Source organism: Styela clava, chromosome 1 (genome assembly GCF_964204865.1).
Source record: "Styela clava chromosome 1, kaStyClav1.hap1.2, whole genome shotgun sequence".
NCBI lineage: Eukaryota > Metazoa > Chordata > Ascidiacea > Stolidobranchia > Styelidae > Styela > Styela clava.
Window position 1 is genome coordinate 13,682,257 of NC_135250.1, and position 26,680 is coordinate 13,708,936.

Genomic DNA, 26,680 nt, shown 5'->3' on the forward strand with positions numbered 1-26,680 from the left:
GAGTTGTATAGATCGTGCTTTGTTGTAATATAAACAAAAAATGCATGTCCGCAGCATTTTCATGTTCAATTAGACATGCTGCAATAGTGCACACAACTTCAATTTTGACCCTTGTTAGGGTATATAAATTGTTGATATAAAAGTGAACTTATTGGTATCCAAGTAGTAGATGATGGCAATGGCAAATTATCCAAAATATCACTTCTATTTATAAATTTCTGCTTTTAGGAGAAGAGGAAGATGATGCTTGTTTTGATGCTCCTAAAATCTATGAACCAATAAATTCCATGGATGAATTGAGAGATCGGTTAAAAATGTTCATGACTCAATATAATGAGGCTATTAGGGGAGCTGGGATGGATCTAGTATTTTTTACTGTAAGGATTACTCCCCTCTATGAGACTGTTGTTTAGTTTCCATATTTTTGCTTCAACTCCTTTTACAATATTATCTCGCATTTTGTACTTGGAATGACATACAGAATTAAATAATGATTAGCATGCACCGCAGTCAAAACATGTGAACATTACACATGAAATAGGCAAACAAATAGTGATAATACAAACACTATTTTTTTTATCAATATTGACCTGTGAAGCGAAATCTTTTTTAGCTATGTTATTATGGTTTGAAAAATAAAACATTGTTATCATTAGTCAACTATTTTATTTTTATATGGTTGGTACTTTCATATATTTTAATATCTAACTAATCGTAAATTAACCAAATCATATTTTGGTTAATGCATAGGATGCAATGACCCATTTGGTCAAAATATCTCGTGTTCTGAACACTCCCAGAGGAAATGCTTTATTGGTTGGAGTGGGTGGATCAGGAAAGCAATCTCTGACAAGACTCGCATCATTCATTGCTGGATATAAATCATTTCAAATTACATTGACAAGGTATATTTACATTAAGTTCATAATATTATCAAAATAAACTTTAACTGAGTTACTTGTAATTAGTAATTGATGACTAATTACTTGCATTTGCATATTCGTTGTCTGATAAATAATGATAAAATTTGACCCGTGGCACCCTGCTATATTGAACACAACATAAAAGTCCTGTGTTTATTAATATTTGGTGGTTGAGACTATAATATAAGGCAATGACTTGCTACATAAATACTATCATCATCACAAGTCATGTTACTGCAGAGTGTTCATGTGGACATTTAAATCACATTTAGATGTATCATAAATGAATGCCTTTTGATCAGCAATTGACTAGATTCGTAGATATAACATAATCAATTGTAAATTAATACTTGAATTTGGCACTGTTTATCTTCTTATTCTTGCTCTTAGTTGCTTGCTATTTGCTCGACTGTACAAGGGCTACGAAAATAGTTTTTTTTATTTGTTTCATTTTTATTTATAGATCCTACAATACTAGCAATCTTCTTGATGATTTGAAAATATTGTACAGGAATGCAGGATTAGAAGGATTAGGAATTACATTCATATTCACTGATAATGAAGTTAAGGAAGAGGCATTTTTGGAATATCTCAATAATGTTTTAGCTTCTGGAGAGGTTTGTATCAAAATGTTACAGTTTAATGCAGAGCTCAACTGTGTCTAGCAACATAAGTTTGTGCAAAGGAATTCAACTTGATTAGATTACTTGGATTTTATTGTTCAGCCAATTCATTACCGAACTTCTCTGCTAGACATACTTTCCATTTGCAAATATTGCAGCAATATATTGTAGACTTCTCTTTTTAAACACAAGGTAATCAAATGTCAACAGCGCAAATATTTTGGGGGCCCTATCATCTCATGTCCGGTATTTGGTTTAACCTTGTATATTATTATAAATACAAGATATGATGTCATTTCACTTTACAATCATTAAACTTGTTTCGTTCCTTATAAGAAATTTTTTCATTTGTTTCTACAACTTCATTTATCTCATTGTTTTAGTAGTAGTTACCACTGTAATGATGGTTAAACATCTTTCAAGTAACCTTTCCAAATTGTGGAAATTCTGTGAATCAGTGCGTGCTTGTCCAAAGCTTTGTTTGAAGAAAAGTTGTAAAACTAGTTGAACAATTTACGACAATAATCTTGAAAGATATTTTGTTGCTTTCCAGCTTTCTAATTTGTTTGCACGAGACGAAATCGATGAAATCACAAATGAATTGATTCCTGTCATGAAAAAAGAATATCCCCGGCGTCCTCCTACAAATGAAAATCTTTATGATTATTTTATCAGCAGAGTAAAAAGTAATCTTCATGTTGTCCTGTGTTTTTCACCAGTAAGTTTATTCACTTATATTTAGTTAATCATGCTTAGTTGTAGTTGATCTTAAAATAGGACGGTTACATGATGGAGCCCTTCTATTATTTGATGAAATGGTGGGTGTTAATTGATTTTGGATATAGAGAGAACCTATAAATCATATTGCTAAATTCAGAAAATTGATTGCATAATCGAGAAATTCAAAAGCAGAATATTTATTTGATGCAGGTATTTTGTGTTTGTATAGTTGTGTGTTCCTCTTCAAAATAGTCATTAATAATCACCGGTAATTGAAATGGCAGCGCACTCAGAAATGTATTCTGTCGTTGCATTGGAACAATCCCACTGGTTATCATAAGAAATATGTATCTATCAATAAACAAACAACAGAAAATTTTAATCATTTTTTGAAAATTTAAAAATTACAGTTTTTGTTGTGTATATAAAAAAATTCACCTAGCCAGGCTTAGTAAAAGGTGGTAAAATTCTTATTCTTCTACTAGGCACACCTACTCTCAAGTTCAAGGTTGTTTTTTACAAATTTTTGGGCATTTGATCGCATAAAATTTTTTCATTAGATAAGTGGTTTTTAAAGCTAGCATACTCTCGTAAAAAGCCATGAGTGAATCTTTAAAGCCTAACAGTTGATAAAAAAAAAATTTTGAAAGTGACCCATACAAAATGACCCCAGGGAAATCAGCGCAAAAAGAGATATGAAAATCCCACAGTCCTTTACTTCAATAATGCTACAGTATTTAACAGTTCTTGTGACGACTCTTCAAAAGAAAATACTGTGAAATCTGGCAGAATTCTTGTATTTTTAAAAGTCGAATTATATGACTTACATTTAATTGTATATTTCAATTAATCACATCAAAACGAAATTAAAAGTTTTCAACTTTATTCAGGTTGGAGAAAAATTTCGCTCAAGATCAATGAAGTTTCCAGGGCTTATTTCAGGTTGCACAATTGACTGGTTTTCGAGATGGCCACATGATGCTTTGGTTGCAGTTGCAAAGCATTTTATTTCGGATTTTGAAATTCAGTGTACAAGTGAGATGAAAAAAAGTTTGTATCATGTCATGGGATCTTTCCAGGTATATTGATTCGTTTCTTAAATTGTTTGCCAGGAAATTGACCATCTGAATTTTATGCTCATCACACTAAATTCATCTGCAGGAAACTTTTGTGTTTGTAGGGCAAAATGAATGAAACATTGCAAACAGCAAGACAAGATTTTGAATTTGTAGAAATTTCTTGAAACCAGTATTTATTTAAGCAGAATACATTCCCTGACATCTCAATAAATAGTTGATAACTGCCTGAGACAAAATTGTGAACATATCCTGGTGGCTGCCTGTCTTTCTAATTTAAAATATTTGAGGAATAGTTTTTCTGCCACCAAATTATTAGTTAATCAAGTAATGCAGTTTAAGTTTAATCAGTCATTGTTAACTCAGTGTTGCCATCATGGGAACAAATTGCTAGTAGTTGAAATTGCTTCAGTCCAATTTATAAAGTGACCTTAACCAATGCATAATGATTAAGTGAGTTTGTATTTTCATGTTAACTTTGACTTGGTATTTTAAAGTTACTTATCTTAGTACAGATAGTAAATATGATGTATTTATATTATCAGGATATAGTGGCTGAAACATGCATTGAATATTTTGAACGATTCCGTAGACAGACACATGTCACTCCAAAATCGTATTTGTCCTTTCTTGACAGCTATAAAACAATATATTCTGAAAAGTTGAAATTTATTGGGAATCTTGCTCAGAGAATGAATACAGGTTTTTTTTTAATTTTTTATTTATTTTTTTATACTGTAGAGAGTTTTCAATGCCTTAATTTGAAATTCAACAGGTTTGGACAAACTGGTAGAAGCGACACAATCCGTGAATCAACTGTCTGCAGAACTGGTGGAAAAGGAAAAAGATCTTGTTGTTGCCTCCAAGAAGGCAGATGAAGTGCTTATAACAGTCACTGCATCAGCTACTGCTGCTGAAAAAGTTAAAGCTCAAGTACGTTTTATGCATTCAAGAAATGTGTTTGTAGCAGACTTTTACTAGAAACTTATTCAAAACCAAAAAATTTGTCACCTGCAGAAGTCAATGCAAATATCAGAGATGTCAAAAAAATTTGAGTCTGTAAATCAACAGTATTTGACAAAATCTTAAAGAAATTATATACCGGTAGTAGCTTTTGAAATTATAGATTTTGTTCTTACTGTTGATATATTGTCTCAGTTCATCAGTTTTGTTCTATTTTCTAGCGAAGAATGATGGTTTAGTCATGTTACTGTACAATTACAGGTACAAAAAGTCAAAGACAAGGCTCAGGCTGTAGCAGATGTAATAACAGTGGATAAAAAACTTGCTGAAACAAAGCTGGAAGCTGCTAAACCTGCATTGAAGGCTGCAGAAGAAGCTTTACAAGTTCGTTTCAGGATAGATAAAGCAATGATATCATCATGGATTTCAATCTTACATTAGGGATGTTTTCTATGATATGTTTTTTGTATTATTAATTCACAATTATATTAAAAATACTTTGAATAAAATTGCTTCTCATTTTATGGAAGTTGTGCTGAATAGATATACAGTAATTCAAATATCATATTGTACAATTTGGATTTCTTCCTGTCTATATCAACCAATAATGACAGTTTATAAAATCATCAGGAATCATTATAAATTTTCTGAATCAAAATTTTACAAAAATAGCAACAAAACTATCAGTTGGATTACACAAAATTAACTAGCGTTCATTCCTCTTGCGAACGATGCTATCAGAGTTCTTATATAACAAAATAAAATTGTTTGAATTACTCACTGAACTGTGGAATAATCATTGATTGACATTTAAACTTGGCTTCCTAATTGTTCTGGCAATTTTACCCAATTTTATTTCTCCTATCGTAATTGAAAACTGACCAAATCATTGATGACCATTATTTATGTACATAAAAAATGCTTGTCAGAAGAAGTCCAACGTTACAGGAATACATTTGTGTTAGTGTGCAGCAAGACTCTTGAATAAAATGGAATAGCAACAAATATGCCAATTTATCTATTTAAAAACTAAGCATTTGCATATGGAAATATTTATATTTTACTTTCCTCCAAGACTATCAAACCGGCAGATATTGCAACAGTGAGAAAGCTCGGAAAACCTCCACATCTTATCATGAGGATTATGGATTGTGTTCTCATATTGATGCAGGTGTGTAAACCATTATAATGTTTACTTGCAAAAATATTATGTATTGTTTTTGAAAAACTTTAAGCTGGGATAAACTGTTCTTATCAATATAAATATTGGTCAGTCTATCATTCATTGATTGTTATCTTGTTTTTTACATGTTTTATGGAATTGTCTAATTTTCAGAGAAAAATCAATAAAGTTGAACAAGATCCTGAACGACCATGTATAAAACCTTCTTGGAGTGAAGCTCAGAAATTATTGAATGATTCAAAGTTTTTGACTTTATTATTAGAATTTCCAAAGGTAATTTAAAATATTGTAATTAAACCTTTACATTACATATGTTGCAGTATACAGTGTAAAAAAACTGAAAAAACAATGATGTAGTGTTTAACAATGGTTGTATGAGATATCAAGATTTCCAGAGAATTGTCTGCTTTTATTTTTTTTGATACATAAAAATTGCTCCCGTTGTCGCAACCTCTATGTTGGGAAACAAACACTGATCAATACCCCAGCCCTTAGTAAATGAATTTCATACTGATTATGATGCGCTAATTTTAATATTGCCCCCAGCAATTATCAGACAAAATAGTTATTTCATTCTCGAATGGGGTAGTAGTTCTATGGTTGACTCTTCAAGACAATGATCATTTCTTTGGCGAGCACTTCGAATTCTTGAACTTCTAACAGGACTCGATCACGGCAGAAACAGTTGATTTGATGGAACCTTATCTTACACAGGAAGATTACAATTTTGAAAGTGCAAAAAAAGTGTGCGGCAATGTGGCTGGCTTATGTTCATGGACTGAAGCTATGGCTACTTTCTATGGTATAAACAGAGAAGTCTTACCACTAAAGGTGTGTTTTTAGTTTTTGTCATTTGGCAATAAATAATCAGTAACTTCAGTTGAAGTTAATTGTTTTCTATTCAACAAATATCTGATTAGTCAGTTTCAAATATATATTCAGAGCGATCACGTTTTACAAACTCATTCATTGTTCATTATAACAGTGTACTTTTAAGCTATTGTATCTTTCAAAATTTTATGCTTTTGGGAAAGCCATGATTTTCATAATCTTTTGTTGTCGTCAATCCTGCATTCCAATTGTTTTGTAGGCTAATCTAGTCATTCAAGAAAAAAGACTTGCTGTTGCAAATGAAGATCTTGCTAATGCACAAGCAACACTGGATGAAAAGCAAGCTGAACTTGATAAAGTGCAAGCCATCTATGATTCTGCAATGCAAAACAAACAGGTACTCGAATTGGCCATGATCTAACATGGTTGAAACTTAAAGTTCTCTTGCTTCTGAGTGAGAAATGAGATTTATTTAGTACAGAAATAAGGGCAACTAGGAACGTTTTAAATTTTGCAGTGGAATCAAAGAGGGCAAACATTGTTTCACATGGCTAATTTTTATTTTAAATTCTGACTGTTTTTTGTTAGCGTGCTATGCGAGTTTTATTAAACCTACCAACATCTGTAAGCTAAAATCTCGTCACTTCTACTTATCTCAGTAGTATCCCTTTAAACAACTATTGTGTCTTGTGTCACCATGGACATAATGATTAATTTATATTTTTTTCGCAAAACTGATCATTCGATCATATGAAAGCAAATGCCATTATGCTATCATCATCATCAACAACATCATCAACTATCATCATCATTAGCTGTGATTGAGTATATCTGACGACTATACCCAAACACAATAAAATAATCATTGTAAATTATTTTTAAACAAAACATCCAAAAGATGTCATCATAGATGTGTGCGCATGTGAACGAAAATATGATATTCTTATAAACACTAGAAACAATATTTGGAGGTAATGATATTCGAATATATTCAACTATTGGGGTCGATTGAGATATCCTTGCAGTTCCGGCAATTTGATATTCTTATAAACCGTAAAAACAATATTTGGAGGTCATGATATTAGAATATATTCAACTATTCCAGTCAATCGAGATATCCTTGAAGTTAAAATTTCCCTAGAATGTGTAAATGCACAGTAGGTTTCATCAAACACTACGTGCATTGTGTATGTGAGACAACCTTATTTGGGAGGGGGTTGAAAATTTTCAATAAACTCTGAGAATGACAGGATGGTTAGTTACATGGAATGACATGGTTTGCTTGCAATGCAATGATTTTAATTCTTTGTAAATATGTTTTTAAATCACGGCATCAATGTTCCAACATAGGTTAATTTAAATACCTGGATTGATAGTGAACCTAGTCACTAGATGGAATACATTGATCTATCCATATGTTTATTCATTAGGCTTTGATAGATGATGCTGAGGCCTGTAAAAGAAAGATGACAAATGCGAAAACTTTAATCAATGGTTTAGGTGGAGAAAAAATCCGCTGGACAGAAGCAAGTAGAAGATTTCAGCAGGTGAAAAAACATTTATTCTAATTCACAAAAAATGTCAAATTTTATAAAGAAAAATTTTTGGAATCTGGATTTTGATTGAGTGAAATATTCCGTCTGGTCTATATGTGGGGCCTAAAGTAAGTGATGTTGTAAGACTTTGTTCATATTAGTGCTTATTATTATTAATTTGAGCAATTGTGATAAGTCTATATGTCATGTTGTACTGGTGTGTGACACAGTGAATGCATGCTCAGATTTTGAGAAATGAAACATGCGTTGAATATTTAAAGTTCATTTGGCTATTCATTATCGTATATTGAAAACATGTACAGAAAAATTTGAAAGCCTATTTTGACAGTGTTAAATTAACACATTTCACTGGATTCCAAGATAGAATCAAATGACGATAACCTTGCTAATATGAAAAGAGTTGTAGTAACAACTACAATGCTTCTCAGAACAATGTTTTTTTCTGTTTTTCTAACTAATGTTCAAAAAAAATTTTATAGTGAAATCTCATGGTGGTAGTCCAAGTATTGTTGTTGTATGTAAAAATTTCGAAACTTCAAAGACTCACCATATTTTTGAATGGCTTTCATCTTTATTTATAACTATTAATTAATTTTAATATTTCTATTTACAAGACACATTCATATGTGGCAGCCATATAGATATATTTTTGTGTCAGTATGTGTCAAGACTTTTGAATTTTTTGGAATATACATTTACTGTCTAAAAATAATCCCATATCTAATTATGCTGAGAACCAGACACTTGCTCCATATGAATAAATCATATTCTATAACCAAATTCAGAACTTCTTCAAAAAATTTACTAAATATCACTATCCTCTCTTAGGAAATCAATAGGTTGGTTGGTGACGTATTACTTTGTTGTGGATTTTTATCTTATTCTGGACCTTTCAATCAAGAATTTCGCACTCAACTTATTAATTCATGGAAAAAGGAGTTGAGAAAACATAAGGTTCTATTTTTTGAGGTGAGCACAAAGCTTTCGATGTTAAAAATCATATATATAGGCTTTTCTAATCATATTACTAATTGTGGAACTTGCATCAGTTAGTTGTGTAGCAAAAAGTAGACAAGACTTTTTCGTAAGACTAAATGCTGGTTTCAGTACACATAGTCCAAAAATATACAGTTTTTTCATATTTATCCTGAAATCTAATAGAAACCCATTGTGATTACAAAAATTTCACCAGATATACTATGTATATAATATAATTTTACATAAGAATTGATGATGCCAGACTATATCAAGAGCTTCTGAAATATCCAAAGCATTTGATGTGACATCCACTGTGATCAAGGTTACAGGAGGCATATTATTTTATTCAATTTAGTTCTTCAGTTCAGTCTTTTAGTTCATGATCAAGAAGGAACAATATTACTGATAATTGATTTACGACTATTGTGACTATTTTATATTTTAATAATCATTCATCTCTAGTAGATTCATTTACTCATTTTCTTTTATCTAGATTACTAAACTTTACAGTAAAATGTATTTTTTAGTTTCACATTGTTCAATTTTGCAAGCTTTTAAACTAACCATCATTTATTTAGTTTCCATCAATTCTGACATGAAACACTTGTTCATAGTTATCATTCATCTGAAGAAAGGTGAAGTAAGTCATTTAGCTTAAATAGATCTCCAGAATCAGGATGAGTTGGATTAGTTTTCATTATTTGATATTTGTAATATGCATCAAATCGGGATTTTTGTAGTTACAAGTCTAGTACATTTATTGTTTGCATAGTGTATTATTGATAGCGAAATTACAGCAAACTAAGTAACTTACCCTAATATATTATCATTTTGTCACATAAATGATGTACTTTGAATTATTTGAAACTGGAATGAGAAATTGGGAATGGTTGTAGAATCTCCTGCTTATATAGGGTAAATATTATATTATTTTTATTATTAGAATCTGAACATTTCATCAATGCTAGAAGAAAGTGCAACTATAAATGATTGGAATTTACAGGCAAGCGTTTTTCTTTGTAACTTCAAACTTTACTTTACCAGTTTGATCACATATAAAATTCCTGTTTCAATATTGTTTTATATTATTCACAGGGTTTGCCAAGTGATGATTTATCAGTGCAGAATGGAATTATTGTGACAAAAGCGCTTCGTTTTCCACTGATAATTGATCCACAAACTCAAGGAAAAACTTGGATCAAGAATCGTGAATCACAAAATGATTTGCAGGTTTATTTTTTAGTATATATTTCTTTCAACTATGATGATACATAAACAAAAAGGTTTTTATCAAAACTATCTAAGAGGATATAAATAATTGCTTTTCGACAAGTTCATTGACCCGGTCTCAAGAAAATGGGAACAGTTTTACGAACGCACGTCCATACTACTTTTCAAATAATTTTGTAATGTTTTGTTATAAATTGTTTGATTCTTGCACCTTTTCTGCTGGTTTTATATGAATTTGATTCATCATGTTCGAAAGTCTATAATGCTCTGTATTAAATACTTCAAGGCGACAACTCTCAATCATAAATATTTTCGTACTCATCTTGAGGATGCTCTTTCACTTGGAAGACCTTTACTAATAGAAGATGTTGGTGAAGAAATAGATCCTGTTCTTGACAATGTATTGGAAAAAAATTTCATCAAGTCTGGATCTTCATTCAAGGTTTGCAATAACATTTATTTTAATTGTCTTTTATAAAATAGTCTAATCGATGCTAATGCTGAAATATGGCCAAACATAAACAGCAATATATATTTTGCTCAAAACTGGAAATTGGCCATTTTCATAATCAATTAATATCATATGTTTTAAATCTGAAAATATAGATAGGTAGGTAAGATAGGTAAAACTGTTCAGTTTAAATCCTATTTTCATCTACCTCGTTTGGAATTGAAAATTTGATGTCCACTGCAGACTATACCCAGTTTTATCCAGTGCAAGGTAAAATTTGTGAAGTCAGATGCAAATATTTTTGTTTACCTATGATGAGGGGGTATGAAAATACCTGGATAGTTGAGCATACCAAAGACCAGGGCTCGAATGACCTTCCGGGTGGTTGCTTTCTCAACTCTATTTTTTATTTTATTTATATTTACTTTATGATTAGGCTACTGTATTATTATTTGATTTAGACATAAGACTTCGATCATGATAAATACAAACTTTCCAATTTTTATTTTATTCCATATAACAAACAATATTCTCTTGTCCATCTGTTCTAATCGAATACATATTTTCTGTAGACAGATAAAACATCTGTTTATATTCGATTAGGTAAAACTAGGAGATAAAGAAGTTGATGTTCAGTCAGGATTTCGAATGTATATTAGCTCTAAGATGGCAAATCCTGCTTACACTCCTGAAGTTAGCGCACGGACATCAATCATTGATTTCACTGTTACAATTCGTGGCTTGGAAGATCAGTTACTCGCCAGAGTCATTGTAACTGAAAAACAGGTAAATTATTACCAATCATTATACCAAGTTTTTAGGTATCTTAAACTACTTTTCAGCAATGATTGTAGTTGACTATCCTCGTCACCTTATACTATTGCATTCCACATGTTATCTCTGTCTTGAGATTGAATTGGTCATTAGCTCAAGTATTTTGAATATACAACAGCCCGAAAGTTCAATCTCCCACGTATTTTTGGTATGTTTATTTCTGGTCCAAGCTTCGTTTAACTAGATTTGTGTTGTTGTTATTTTTTGTACGTGTGCTGGTGGGAGCACGTGCTATTTCTCAGGTTTTAAACTTTTTCAAACGTTTTGCTCACTTTACAGAAATTTTCAGTTTTAATTTGTGTGTATTATGAAGTTTTAAATAAAAGAAATAACTATCTATAGGGCGTCCCAAATCTAACAAGACCAACAGTGTTGGTAATCAAATTAATGGGTTTCATTTATTTTGGGACACCCAGTATCTAACTTGGACTTGACACAAAATCCCTGATCGGAAATCATAACTGTTTTTTTATATGAATATTGAAATGTATGCAACCTACAGTGTCTACCCCTCCTTATTTTAATAACATTCTTTGCTTAATTCGATATATGTAGTTCGTAGTATTTATGTATTCCGATAGAAAGATAATTTTTTATTAATCATTATGATAGGAATTAGAAAGTGAAAGGGTGAAACTTTTGGAAGATGTTGGTGAAAACAGAAGGAAAATGAAAGAACTGGAAGATAATCTTTTGTACAGATTAACTTCCACAAAAGGATCATTAGTGGAGGATGAAAGTTTAATCCAAGTGCTGCAGGTCAAATAAATATAATAATTGTAGCTAGTTATGGATTTGTATGTTTTAAAAGTCACTATCACAAATACATATGTTATTTGCTTATTACATGCTACATAATCATTACTGCAGATTAAGGTGTTAAATTTCATTATTTTTTACATGCCATAGATCAGTGGTTTCCAAACTGGGGGTTTTTACCCCCAAAGGGTAATTTGGCAGTTTTTAGAGTGTAATCCAGATGTTAATTGTTTTAATAATTCTTGTATCGATCCTCCCACTTTTGACTAGACTGAGGAAAAGCTGGACATTCAATGCTCGCATCTAGTCAATCAGCCTAGTCATCCAGTCACACGGTTCTTGAGACATAATAACAAGACTACGCCATATATATTGTAGGCTAAAATGCTGAGCTAACACAAGTTTAGCATCTTGGATTCGGTTTGATATATGCAATAGGTCAGGGTGGTCCAAACCCTTGCCCGCGTGCCACATGTGGCCCGTCGCTTCATTTTCTGTGGCCCGTGTCACATTCGAAAAGTAATCAAAAATTTCGTGTTATATAATTAATAAGAAAAATCTTTCGACATATTGCTACATCACTAAAGTCACTGAATTGTCTAGTGTTGTGACTAGCTCGAGCAACTAGCGAAGTTGAATGATGTGCTTCTTAGTCTAAATTATTATCTGGCTTTCTATCTTTTTAGTCGGGAAATATGCTAACAACATAGGCATCATAGAAAACTAAAAATCGAATGCGGATTCTATTAGCCTGGGATGTCTTTGCCTGATAACTATATGTTTGCACAATAAAAGTGTCTGTTTTTTATTGCACTGTTTACCAACTCTTGGCACTATTGTGGCCCACGAGCAATGCAAAAATAATTGGTGGCCCGCGGAGCCGACAACCTTGGACCACCCTGGTGATCGCCACTTTTGATCAAAGAAAAAGTGATAACGATATGAGTATATGTATGTTTTTAAAAGGGGTAACTGAGATTAATCATTAGTTTTGGGAATGTCTTCAATTAAATTCAAAATTTGAGCTCAAAATTTTAAGAAATTTCAACCGAGCATTCACTAGAATTTATGAATATCCATTTTAGTGATAACAAATAAATAAGATTGTATATTATTAAAAATAAAACTGTTAATCAAAAGTTAAACTTTTGTTTTACTTGATATTTCGACATAGTTGTGGAAATTATATCTGTTCTTGTTGTTTTAGCGAAGTACAAAAATGAAGTTGATACTGCTTTCTTATTTATCTAACATGTACAATGCTTACCACAACTAAGTAGAAGTGTGTTTGAATTTTAAAAATTACTGTGAACAATAGTGGAATAATATAGTTTCAAACCACAAATTTTGAAATTTAATCTTTACTAAGCATGTCAATGTATAAGGATTTGGCAGATGATTTTATTAAAGTATCATAACACATCATTCTTATTCATAAGCCATTCATTTCATTTTTTCTTGACTGTTCTAGACTACCAAAAGAACTGCAGAGGAAGTCAGTGAAAAACTTAATATTGCTGAAGACACAGAAATGAAAATCAATACAGCGCGAGAAGAATATAGGCCAGTTGCTACACGAGGATCAATTCTTTATTTTCTAATAACTGAAATGAGTTTGGTCAACGTTATGTATCAAACATCACTTGCTCAGTTCTTAAACATCTTCGATATCAGTATAGTCAGGTATTAGATATTTCATTTTTGCAACTAGAATTAGGAAATAAAATATATGCAGAATTGTGATTTCATCATCTCTGTGAGCCAATGTTACATCCATGGATCTCATCTACTTTTAGGTCATAATAAGCATACAAACAGAGTTTTCTCAAATACAACATGACATACTAGAACAACTCGAACATGTCACCATTTCCAAAGCAATGCAATATCTCTGGCATAATATCAACAGTCTTTTTAGTTTACCTTAACATTTCAGAGACATTTTAGTCAATATGGAGAAGGTACTGCTGATAAACTCTATTTAGTTATATGAAGTTGTAGCAGAGAACCTGTCATTACTTTACATTAATCACTATTTTTAGGTCACCACGCTCTCCAATTCCAGCAAAAAGAATTGCTAATGTTATTGAGCATTTAACATATGCCATTTTCTGCTATACTGCTCGTGGCTTGTATGAGGAACATAAATTCATATTTACTTTATTGCTTGCATTGAAAATTGATTTACAAGGAGGAAAACTAAATCGTCAAGAATTTGATATTCTTATAAAAGGTTTGTTACCTGATGTTTATGAAGATAGTCAATCAAGATGGTTAACTTACTGTTCAATTTGTATTGTCATCAAATTTTGATTTTACTAATTATTTTTCTATTCTGATATTTAAATAACTGCAAGTACACAAGTTGCAGTTGCAAATCTTGAGTTCTATTAACTTACTTAGATATAGAGCAGTGTTTTTCATCCAGGCGTCCTAAGGGATCACAAAGATATTTTTAGAGTCAATGAACTTCACATGCAGAAAATGAAATCAAAATAACTACCTATATAAAACTTACTGCTATTGTGCTTAGCTGGCAAAAGATGGCAAATGAAGCATAAACTTCAAACCAAAGTACAGGGGAACAAAATCTCATATACATGAACATGTTCATTCATTTCTGCATGAAGAACCTCAAAATGTTTCGCACTGGTTTCATGCAAACTTATATCATAATGAACTTTTTTAAGCTTTTGAACCAACTTACTTTTATATCTTATGAGATAGTTTTTTTGCGAATATCGGATGAGTGATGAAATGAATGATAAATTTGCAAATGTAGATTTAACCGCTTATGAGAGTCTTTAGAAAAACATCAAAGGTTGGAAACCCTTTACTAAACATTGTAATCACTTTATTTTTTCAAAATATTCGTACAATAAGTAATGATAAACCTTAGAGTTTGACATTTGAATTAATTGCAAAATTATAAATGCCATAAAAGTCTTTAAATGTGGCCATTCAGTCAAACAGTATTTCTGGTTTCTACCTATTCAATCTTACTATAACTAGGCTGATACCGTCATTTTCCTGTGTATTAACCTTATAAAAATGAATATTTCAGGTGGAGCATCTTTAGATTTGAATGCTGTTGCTCCTAAGCCCAAAAAATGGATTCTGGACATCACATGGTTGAACCTTGTACAACTGACTTGTCTTCATCAGTTTAAGCAAGTCACTACACAAATCACAGCCAATGATAAGTATGATGCATGAAATAAAATCTAGTATCTAGTCCAGCTTGCTTTACAATATGCTGTATTGGATCTGTAAGATTGAACAGCAATATTTCAAGCAAAAATGGAGATGGAATATCTTTTATGACATGAGTGATGAATTTTATATAATAAATAGTACATCATACTGTACGTACTAACGTTTGGTTGATTTTCTTATAGTAAAAATGTTTTACTTCTGATTGAAAAGACATAAAATTAATATTGGGAATTAATTATTCCCAAGCTCATATCAGAACTTCTTTTTGTCTTAAAAATGTATAATGTATCTTGTAGACCATGGAAGCAATGGTTTGATGAAGAAGCTCCAGAAGAATGTGAAATACCAGAAGGTTATAATAAATCATTGGATACATTCAGAAAATTGTTATTAATAAGAAGTTGGTGTCCTGATCGTACTATGCCAATGGCTAGATACTACATACACGAGTCTTTGGGAAAACCAGTGAGTTTGTTTTATATTTGGATAACTGCTTTACAAATATCATGATGAGTCATTGTCATCATGATTATGATTACATCAATAATGTGGTTTCACTTTTTTAGGTTGAAACCTAAATACTCGGCTGTTTTAAATATATATTCAGTAAAACCAAGTTCAACTCAGACCAAAATCATTTTAAAACTGGACATAGTTTTCAGCAGCAAAACATGATTACATAGAGTGTGAATATCTTCATATTGGTTCCGGTATTCTCCCTGTCTTACAATTAACTATTGACACATGTCTCTCAAGTTTCAAGTGGAAAACGATAATTAGTTTTATTTTTCCTATGGTATAGTGACAAAAGTCATTTCTCGAACATCGGTGTGGAGAGGTTGAAAATAAATTATAGAAGACAATCTGCATTAAAATAAACATTATGTGCATTAACAAATTGAAATGATATTGTATATTCTGTGAATAAAATGAAAAAAGCATCCTAAATTCTGGCTTTAGAAGCACTGCGACAGATAAAATGTCAATTTAACGCTATTTTAAATAATGTAAATTGAGAAAATTTTTACTGACTACTGCACACATTTTGTTTAGTTACATAAAGAAATGATGCAATATAAACTAACACAGTTAATTTTGTGCGAAATATACTCTTTTAATTAAAGTCACTTTCAAATGTTAGGAGATCAATATCAGCTGAAAAAGTCAGTTCTCTTAATGAATGTTTCAATCGAGGCGATTGTTTTAAGTCGCTGCAAGGTTTCTTTTGGGTACTCTGGGTAATTTCAATCCTCCCGTCGGGATGGTCTAGCTATATTCCTGCTTACATGAATATAATTTGATCTCCTTATTTTTTGTTATCAGTTTGTTGAAGGTGTTATTCTGAATTTGGAAACAATGTGGGAGGAGAGTATACCTACAACTCCCATGGTTTGTTTATTGTCTATGGGTTCTGATCCGACTGAAGCTATTGAAAAATTGGCAAAGAAACACAGTTTGAGTAAGTGTTGTGCTGACTTGTGTTTTTAATGACAGTATAATAATTTGGTTAGATAAAGCAAATGATGATTCTGTCATTGAGAATTATAAACCACAAACTTTTTCTAACAAAGTGACAGGTTTCTCTGATTAAATAAACATTATCAAAACATTTAATATTGTATATTAAAGAGTCAGTGTACCAGCTTTACTTTTTATGCAATATATCACATGATCAGGAAATGTAGCTTTCAAAACACATTTGCATTTTAAAGATTCTGGATTTTTATAATTTACGATTGTATTTCAAATTATTTAATGAATAGGATGCCAAGCTATATCAATGGGACAAGGACAAGAAATTCATGCCAGGCGTTTAATGCAACAAGCTATGACTGAAGGTGGTTGGGTTTTGTTTCAAAATTGTCATCTTGGTCTTGACTTTATGGAAGAATTACTTGATACCGTAAGTGTTGATGAATATCATGGTATTACTTCAGTCCAAGAGCACTTTGGTAATGATTTTTGTAAATAGGTATGGCGGTGTGGAGCATTGTGATAAGGGTTAGGAATATGCTCTCCACTGCTCCTCTGATTATTCTACATGGGTTTGCAGATTCGAATTCTGTGTGGGTAATGTGCACTGAACTCACTGTTGTAGGGTGGTTAATGTTACCGCTGGTCAGTCACAGCCTTCTCCATCAACAGGTTCATGCATCTGAAACGAAATTACTTTTGTGAAAAAAATAGGTTTAACAAGGATTCTATATATATTTTATTTCAATTACCGGTATTTACATATGCTAGTTGATTTCACATTAAATTTTGATGATGCAGCAAGGAAAATTATCTTTAGTTGCAAGACATGGCTGAATGTGATCCAAGTATGAGAGTCTGGATAACTACTGAAGTCAATCCAAAATTTCCTATTACTTTACTTCAATCATCTATCAAATTTACAAATGAACCTCCTCAGGGAATGAAAGCGGGATTGAAACGAACATACGGCGGTGTGTCACAGGAGCTGGTATGTATTCTTATTTTCAGTTTTCGCCAATGAATATAAAATCTTGTATCATTTTTTTGATTAGGAGGCTAAAAAATCAAAGAAATGTTGTTTTTTTGAGCATGTAATTTTCATGTTTTATTCAGAACACCTGCATTTGCCATTTTAAGGCATATTTCTAACCTGGCCATCTATACCTGAGCAGAATAGATAATGTCATGTTTCAAATTCTTGTGAAAGTAAACATTTTTTTTAAATTTTAAGTACTTGCATTTTTTATATATTAATTTCATTTTGATCGAGGAATTCTCATGTTTTATTCAGAACACCTGCATTTGACATTTACAGGCATGGTTTTTTATTCTGGCCATCATATACCAGAGCAAAATATATAATGTCATATATCAAATTCTTGTGAACGTAAACTTTTTTTTTTTAATTTTAAATATTTGCGATTTTTAATTATCAGTATTAATTTCATTTTGATCGAGCTTATAACACTAAACTGAAAATCTTTTTTTCTCTATTCACGTCTGTCTATTTATAATTGTATTTTTTTCAGCTTGAAGTGACAAACATGCCACAGTGGAAGCCCCTCTTGTATGCTACAGCATTTGTACATTCAGTTGTTCAAGAAAGGAGGAAATTTGGTCCATTAGGATGGAATATTCCATATGAATTCAACCAATCTGATTTCACAGCATGTATTCAATTTATTCAAAATCACTTGGATGATATAGATCCTAAGAAGGTAAATTTTGTTGATGTCACATTTTACTGTTATGGGAAGGATGTTCTAAACAAGATTATTGTTTAATATGTTATTAATGTAGTATACTTTTCATGGTTGTACAGACATGTACAAACTTTTGTATCATTTAAGTTGTTAGTGTATGTCAGTGTTTCCCAACCCGAGTCCGCGGTCTCAAATGAATCCGCGGAGCGTTTGAATCAGTTTGCAACGAGTCAGAATGGGGATGGCGGAATCGAGTCCGGATTCGATTCTTCGCGGAATCGACTAGAATCGATTCCGATGCATTGGAATAGAATCTCGAGGTTAAAACTTAGATTGCATACAATGTGTAACGATATATGGCAATTCCTTACTGCTAGGTTGAGTTGCTACGACGCCGCGAACTTCACTACATATATATATATATATTTCGCTAGAATGCTTTTATTACGTTTATTTATTTCTTAAATCTCTGTGGGTTCTGAGGGATTCGATTTTTTGTGCGATTTTGTCTCTTATGACAGATTGGATACACATACTACTTAGTTTGGGCCTTCTTGTTCGTCCAGATATTTGAACATCGCTCTGTTGTTTGATTTCATATGATATTGCTTAGGTGGGTAAGTTTTCTCGGTAATATGTCGTGGAATCGATATTTGGAATCGAGAATCGGAATCGAAGAGTTAGGAATCGGATAAGAATCAAATACTTGTAAGTAATCATACTTAGCATCCTTAGTCAGAAATGCACTGCAGGCCGCAAACGTTTTTGCGAAACTCAACCATCAGCCAAGTTACGATTTAGGTCATATCTTACATAAAACATAAAAAGCAAGTTTATTCAGTAACCTTTATATAATCGAGTCAATAATTACTGGTTACTGAGTAGGTCTGGGCATATATTCGAATATTCAACTATTAGAATAGCAATTTACTATTCGAAAATTCGGTTGCGCGTAGCTTAATCAAATGATTGGATTTTACAACTCACTTGCGGAGTTCCGACGAAAACACGAGTCGGCACACGCGTGGATAGATACCTAAGTGGTGTTTCTCGCAAGCTCGAATACAAGGAATAATTTTTTTTCTGGTAGGTGTCAATGGTGGCAACCCAAATTTTCTAAATTTAAAATCGACAATACAAAATACTAAAAATAAAACAGCGAACAGTATACGTTTTTTTATGATGGTCCTCGACCGATTAAAAATGCATTTTAAGAAATTGCAATTCGCAAAATTTCGGGTGCTACTGTAGTATACATATCAGGGCATTTTCCATTACATTGGGATTCTTTCCTTTACTGCCTCAACATTGGTACGTACAGTACTGGAGCGCCGAAAGTGTTGTACGAACAGCTCAGATTTGTCGAAAATCACAAAAATACAAATACAAACAAAATATAATCAGGCACTTTACCACGCATTTTTGTGTCCACGGATTGTCATGATATTTTCTGAGTAATATTGCTCTTATTTAGTGAACACAACCGCAGATTAAAAAGATCACAATTAAATTAATATTAAAGCAAGGCGATGAAAATTTTTTTGATTTACTAATGTATATACTTTAATTAGGTTTTTAATAAGTACTAAATCAAGTTGTACTTTCTGGAAATCTATAGCAGATAGTAGGCTTTTTCTAACGGCGATAATAAATTCGCAGGATCGCAAAAAATATGTATTCAAACTAAATATAATCGGCCAATATATTCTCACAATATTATGTTCACAGATTGTCGTGGCATTTTTAAAGGAGTAATGCTTTCGTCTTCTCATAAGTCGACGCAACCGCGAGTGACCACGAACACAATTAAATTAAAATACAAAGAAATTTTAAATTCGCTTCGTTGTCATGGATTGAATATTGTGCGACAGAAAAGGCTATTTATACACTAAAAAGTCGGCTATTTAAAGAAAAATCGATTTTTGAATTCGTTAAAATTATGTTGTATTCGGTTTTATTACTTCTTCACACAGAGTACGGTTGCAATAAAAGCACGTTGAGTCCGCAAAGCTTTTCGCCCGCGAGAAAATAGTCCGCGACCAAAAAAGGTTGGGGAACGCTGGTGTATGTAAACAAACACATAATTCAGAATAATCAATTTTTTGCCCCTTCGTGAGTCCTGACCCATGATATAGGAATCACTGGTCTATGTCATATAGCTGAAATATATACTTGGGCAATGGGCTTCATTATTGAATGATCACAAAACCAACCAAATATGCAGAACTGCTCGTAATTGATTTCCAATTTATTTTTTTTCAATTTACACTTGCTAATGATGCGATTTATCATGAATAATCGCATCAGTTTGTGTTTATTGATCAAAATAACCGGTCAACAAGCGATTTTATTTATTTCAAAATTTGTTGCCACTACATGAGTACATTTTATTCAATTTCACCAGCCCACTGGGGTGAAGAGGTTGGAAAACACAGATTTTGGATGCTCATGCTGAGTTTAAACTACAGGATGCATAGAATTTACTTTGCTTCACACCGAATTTCAGCACATTCGAACTACACTATCACAGCGCTAGTATAATATTTTATCAATTTATATAGTATGCAATTGATTTCTATTTCATATACCTCTCAATATCAGTTCCATATTATTATCAGTATACTACTAAATGACTCTAATTTCCAGGGTGTTTCATTCAAGACAATAAATTACATGATAGGTGAAGTTCAGTATGGAGGAAGAGTAACTGATGATTATGATAAAAGATTATTGAATACTTTTTGTAGAGTATGGCTCGGTGAACATATGTTTGATCCAAAGTTTGCATTCTTTGCAAAAGGTATTTATTTGTATATAAATTTCAATTTTTATGCTTTAGAGGTGGCCAAGCATTTAATCATGCTAGTCATAGTAATTGTAGCTACAGAGGTAAGGATAAAATTTTCCTAATTACCCTAGTAAAAGGAATGACGATAAAATTGCTTAGTCATATAGCAAACCACAGTCTTTTGTCTGTTTACTCGCAACAATCGAGTAGGTAAATACTTCCGAGCAAGAAGCAGTATTTGTCTATCTCTTCCATCCAATCTTCTCTCACATGATTATCCCCCACAGAATTCGAACTTGTGAACTCGTGCAGGGTAATCGGTGGTGAATTCACAACGCATTTTTTAATTTCTTTGAGTCAGACTCAAAATTTTTGCCTAAAGTCTAAACTACCGACAAAAACTTCAAAAGCATTCCAAAAGTTGACTAAGCACAATTTTATCAAATACTTCAAGATTTGCTGAGTTGCTGCAGAGACAAAAGCTTTTGTTATCAATGTTTGGTTTTCTTGAGTTCAGGCTGAATTAAGATTTTATGGTTGACATTTTTGTGAACCCTGAGTAACAGCCAAAATCACTTTTTTAATTTGAGTTGAAGTTTGAGTCAGAGTCGGGCGTAAAAGTTCTCCTACTCCACAGCTTTGGTTCCATAATTGTATTGATTTATTAGGTGTTCTTCATGATCATCCTGTGAAAAAGGGAAACCGATAAGACAGCTTATTCGTATGGTAATCTATGGCCATAAAATAGTTTACAAGTAGTTGTTCCAGGAGCATGGATTCAAATTTTTTCTAATGCATCTATAATAAAGATTCCCATATGGTTTATTTTGTTGGTTGTGAAAACACAATGATCAAATTATCAAATGAGTTTATTTTAATAATGAGCACTGTAAAAAGTGTTATATTTATTTAAGGTGGATACACTATCCCACGATGTTCAAATATTGAAGATTATCGATTACAAATTGAAAATCTTCCAGATGTAGATTCACCTGAAGTGTTCGGATTACACCCGAATGCAGATGTCACCTATCAGACCAATACTGCAAACATGGTAGCTTTTTTGAATAATTTCTTTTGTGGTAGGCTGAATTTCATTAGTGGTGTTTGTTGTATGTCAGCAATCTGATATAAGAAGAGCCTTAAAAACAAATTGAACTAATGCATATAAAGTAATGTATATATCTGAGAAGCCTGATTCTGACTAATTCTAATTCAGTGTTGGGAATTTCACTGTGTTCTAAACTGAGGCCAACGACAAATTATTTGAAAGCTACTACTGCAAATACTGATCTGACAGGAAATGTAGTTTTATATTAAATGTTCTTAATTGGTGAGATATACAGGGTGGATGCTAGAAAACAGAAATTTGTCAAACAGCTACCGGTATTTGTTTTTACAACTTTTTTAAAGGCCTATGTTATATTACACTCATGGACGCTCAAAATGTCGTTCGTGGACTCTTAACCAAGTCCTGTCCTGTAGCGTTTTGAATGATAACTTGTGGGACATCGTTCCAATTGAACCTATACGCATTTGACTCATGATCTCATCTGACCTTCAAATTTTCTGCTTTTCTAGCGACCAGCTGACCACCCTGTAAGATCTCTTCAGTGCCATGATATGGTTATTGTCATTGGTACTTGTGACTATGTATTTTCTTAACAATGCAATAGCAATGAACTGTGAATGCCATTTTTTGTTACGTATGACACTTATTTTCTCAGGTTTTCTGCACAATTCAAAGTATTCAGCCAAAAGATTCTTCTGGGGGTGGCGGTGAAACTCGAGAGAGTGTGGTTGAGAGAAATGCAAAAGAAATGCTAGAAAAACTTCCTCCTGGTTATCTTCCTCATGAAGTGAAAGATAAATTGAAAAAAATGGGAATATTGGAACCTTTAAACATATTTCTTAGGCAGGAGGTATGGTAGTATTTATTTTTAAATATAGTTTTATTTTGATCGAAATGTGTTTCATTGTCACTCTCTTTAATAATATTTTTTTTCCCTCCTTAGTTTTTTTTATTGCTTTATCTATCTCTAGGTTGACCGAATGCAGAGAGTTATAAGCACAGTTCGAACTGCACTCACTGATCTACAGCTTGCTATTGAAGGAACTATCATTATGAATGAGGCATTGAGAGATACATTGAATAGTATTTTTGATGCAGTGGTACCTGAATCATGGAGAAAGGTAAAATAGTACACAAGACAACTTTAATCATATGTTAGATTTGGGTCCAAAATTGATATTTGAATGATAAAAAATGATCTATCATCCCATGAAATACTGTATTTCTTCAGGATGAATGACTTTATTCGCTAGTTTCAATAATCCTTGAAAATCATAAATCAGTGACTGGAAACAATCAGAAGCTTTAATTTTGGTTTAAGTTGTTAGCCAATTGATTTAACAAGTGAAGACATGTTATGTTGGTTTTCTAGATTTAAATTTTTCCTGTAATGATTTTTCAGATATCATGGGACTCATCAACGATAGGATTCTGGTTTACTGATTTACTTGACAGAAATGCTCAATTTCGAACCTGGTTATTTGATGGAAAACCAAACCAATTTTGGATGACAGGATTTTTTAATCCTCAAGTATGAATTTTTTTACTGTGGTTTTACCACATTGGCTTTGACTTCAATGATAAAAGAAATATTTTTCTATGATATCATGAGAAAAATATAATAGTTCCTCATCCTAATTTACATGTAGTACATGATTGCGTTATAGATAGGCTTACCATACGTCCCGTTTTAGGCAGTATAGTCCCACTTTTTAACGCCTTGTTTTGGCATCCCGACCGGTAAACCAAAAGTCCCACTTTGGCATTCAGCAAGCTAGCATAATACACAAACATTACCAATTAGCAATTTCTCGCTACTGTTGTTGCTGTGTAGCATACCAGAAGCCTACATACTGAAGGTGAAGGCATGATTTTGTTTGTTTCGTTGTTTCCCCACTAACGCTAGACGGAGACTATGCACATGAACTCTCGATGACAAAATGGTCAATGAAGACAGCCGAGATGACTTTATGTAACGTTAGGCCTATGTAGTGACATCGAAAATTATACAGTTAATAAATCACAGCTAAGGAGTCTTGGTCTTTGGAGGCGTCCCAAATTGAAGTCGCAAAAATATTGTAGCTCTTGTTATAGATAATATCTTTCTGTTCACCAAAATAAAAATAAAAACTATTCATTTTGAAATCTTCAATCTTGGTGAATAGATTCTATTTAGCCATCTTGATTAATTACACAGGGCTTTCTTACCGCAATGAGACAAGAAATTACTAGAAATCATCAAGGGTGGGCACTGGATAATGTCACGTTACATAATGATGTTACAAGAATGCTGAAGGAAGATGTTTTATCACCGCCTGATGAGGGAGTTTATATCTATGGGTTGTTTCTTGATGGTGCTGGATGGGATAAACGAAATATGAAGCTGATAGAGCCTGCTAATAAGGTAACTGTGTTGGTCATACTTTCGAAATGGCTTGGTTGGGTACATTTAATCAATCTCCCAAATGAATCTGCGAAACATTCAAATTTGATTTTAGATGAATTTCCAAATTCAAGTGAATTGCACAATTTTTTAAAATATTGCGCTTCCAATTTCAGTGTGGTTGTCTCACATCTTTTTTTTTTAAATGAATATTGCTGTTGCTGGAAATGGTATTGTTTAACATCTTATTGAACAAATTTGAGGCTGAAGTTTCGTTTTGTAAACTCATGTGAACTCCTCTTGCTATAATTTTGGGATTTTAGTAATCTGCCCTATTTGCTTTTAGGTATTGTTTACAAATTTGCCTGTTGCTCATGTATATGCCATCAATGCAATGGCAGGAGGAACGTCTTCAGTTAAGCCACGATCTGGTTATGCTTTTTATGAATGTCCCACTTACAAGAAACCATGTAGGACTGACCTCACATATATATTTCCATTAAAATTGTGCACAACATTAGCTCATGGTCCTGACAGGTGGATTTTGCGCGGAGTTGCACTCTTATGTGATACCAAGTGAAACATTTTGAATCTGAAAAACTTTATAATTATTAGAATTGTAAAGGTAGTATGTAAATGTGCATTGAATACAGTAACTAAACTCTGACAACAAGAAGTCAAATAGCAACTTTCTTGTTTAAAATCATTCACTCTCAATCTTGGACAGAACATATTCCATGCATCACTTTTTTTTTAGTCCGAGTTCTACTGAATCATGTGTATTTTCTGAAATCACAATGTCCTTTATATGTAATATTAATGCAAAGCAGTTTTGTGATTGTCACAACAACTTGTTCAAGTTATTGTTGCTTAGTGATAGTGCCAATCTTACACTAAGAATTTGTAGTAGAAAGGTAAAAGCTTAATTTTCATTATTTTTATTTAAAGTAGAATTTGATAGCACCTTTGTGATTTTCACAGCAATATGTTCAAGTTATTGTTGCTTAGTCATACTGGCAATCTCACACTGAAAATCTGTAGGAGGTAGATAAATGCTTTATTTTCATTATGTATTCCAAGTAGAATTTGAAGAGGCTGTGGTTTACCTTGTGATTCAATTGTTTCACAAATATTCCCTTTCCGGGTCGAAGAGGTAACCCTATGAAAGAAAAGTAGAAATTTCTGTGAATTGAAAAAACAAAATCACCAGTGAAACGTTCACTTTAATTTTTGCTATTAATTGTCAAGATTATTTTTATTGTAAATATGAACCGACAAAGGAAGAAACATGGTCGTTTTGTGAAAATTTAGTTGCCACCTACACACTATATACATGTCCCTATATAGTAGACCAGTTACCATTAATTACCATATACATTTGTATTGATTTGTGAACTTAGCTCTAGTTGAAATTATATCAAATCATCTATTTTTTGCTTTTCATTTTGACTGCTTGGAATACAGGGTAAAGTCTTTTGAGCAGTGGGGATTTTGTACTATAATTTGTGACGCTTGACCTTTCTTCTTTCTAACATCATTTGATGAAAAACTATTGACGACATGACCTTCTCTTCTATAATCAAAGATTCTAACACAGTGGTTCCCAAACGTTTTGGTATAAATATAAAGCCCAATTACCCCTTTCATAGAAACAAAATTTTCAGCGCGCAATTTATCAAATTTAAAAACAACAATATAAGAATCCATGAACACAAGAACGATGTCCTGGTTTAATCTCAGTGGTTAGGATGGCTCTATATGCGATGCTAGACTATAAAACCAAAATGGACGACAGGCACCATTTCATATCATCGTCAAACATTAGCTTATTTAGATATTTTGTTCAATTGATGTCATCGCGAAGAACCATACTTCACAGAAAAAAGTTGAATGACATTTAATCAAAAATGAAGCT

The 26,680-nt window shown here is 32.3% G+C and overlaps 1 protein-coding gene across 1 annotated transcript in view; it reads left to right on the forward strand.

Annotated features, from left to right (window-relative positions):
• The window catches only part of LOC120342287 (dynein axonemal heavy chain 8-like), a 64,774-nt gene extending 38,580 nt beyond the window's left edge, over positions 1-26,194 (forward strand). The window contains exons 57-90 of the mRNA XM_039411061.2: positions 229-377; positions 751-905; positions 1,387-1,540; positions 2,100-2,264; positions 3,157-3,345; positions 3,888-4,044; positions 4,118-4,275; positions 4,567-4,689; positions 5,381-5,476; positions 5,642-5,761; positions 6,152-6,319; positions 6,579-6,716; positions 7,750-7,866; positions 8,704-8,844; positions 9,797-9,856; positions 9,949-10,083; positions 10,370-10,525; positions 11,138-11,320; positions 11,981-12,127; positions 13,599-13,810; positions 14,170-14,360; positions 15,192-15,330; positions 15,640-15,808; positions 16,667-16,802; positions 17,107-17,246; positions 17,637-17,807; positions 18,349-18,537; positions 21,169-21,322; positions 22,225-22,364; positions 23,038-23,232; positions 23,354-23,503; positions 23,785-23,913; positions 24,580-24,786; positions 25,112-26,194. Of these exons, the coding sequence (XP_039266995.2) occupies positions 229-377; positions 751-905; positions 1,387-1,540; positions 2,100-2,264; positions 3,157-3,345; positions 3,888-4,044; positions 4,118-4,275; positions 4,567-4,689; positions 5,381-5,476; positions 5,642-5,761; positions 6,152-6,319; positions 6,579-6,716; positions 7,750-7,866; positions 8,704-8,844; positions 9,797-9,856; positions 9,949-10,083; positions 10,370-10,525; positions 11,138-11,320; positions 11,981-12,127; positions 13,599-13,810; positions 14,170-14,360; positions 15,192-15,330; positions 15,640-15,808; positions 16,667-16,802; positions 17,107-17,246; positions 17,637-17,807; positions 18,349-18,537; positions 21,169-21,322; positions 22,225-22,364; positions 23,038-23,232; positions 23,354-23,503; positions 23,785-23,913; positions 24,580-24,786; positions 25,112-25,345 (5,267 nt within the window). The 3' untranslated portion in view covers positions 25,346-26,194. The remainder of the gene's footprint in view (positions 1-228; positions 378-750; positions 906-1,386; positions 1,541-2,099; positions 2,265-3,156; positions 3,346-3,887; positions 4,045-4,117; positions 4,276-4,566; positions 4,690-5,380; positions 5,477-5,641; positions 5,762-6,151; positions 6,320-6,578; positions 6,717-7,749; positions 7,867-8,703; positions 8,845-9,796; positions 9,857-9,948; positions 10,084-10,369; positions 10,526-11,137; positions 11,321-11,980; positions 12,128-13,598; positions 13,811-14,169; positions 14,361-15,191; positions 15,331-15,639; positions 15,809-16,666; positions 16,803-17,106; positions 17,247-17,636; positions 17,808-18,348; positions 18,538-21,168; positions 21,323-22,224; positions 22,365-23,037; positions 23,233-23,353; positions 23,504-23,784; positions 23,914-24,579; positions 24,787-25,111) is intronic.
• The last annotated feature ends 486 nt before the right edge of the window (positions 26,195-26,680 follow it).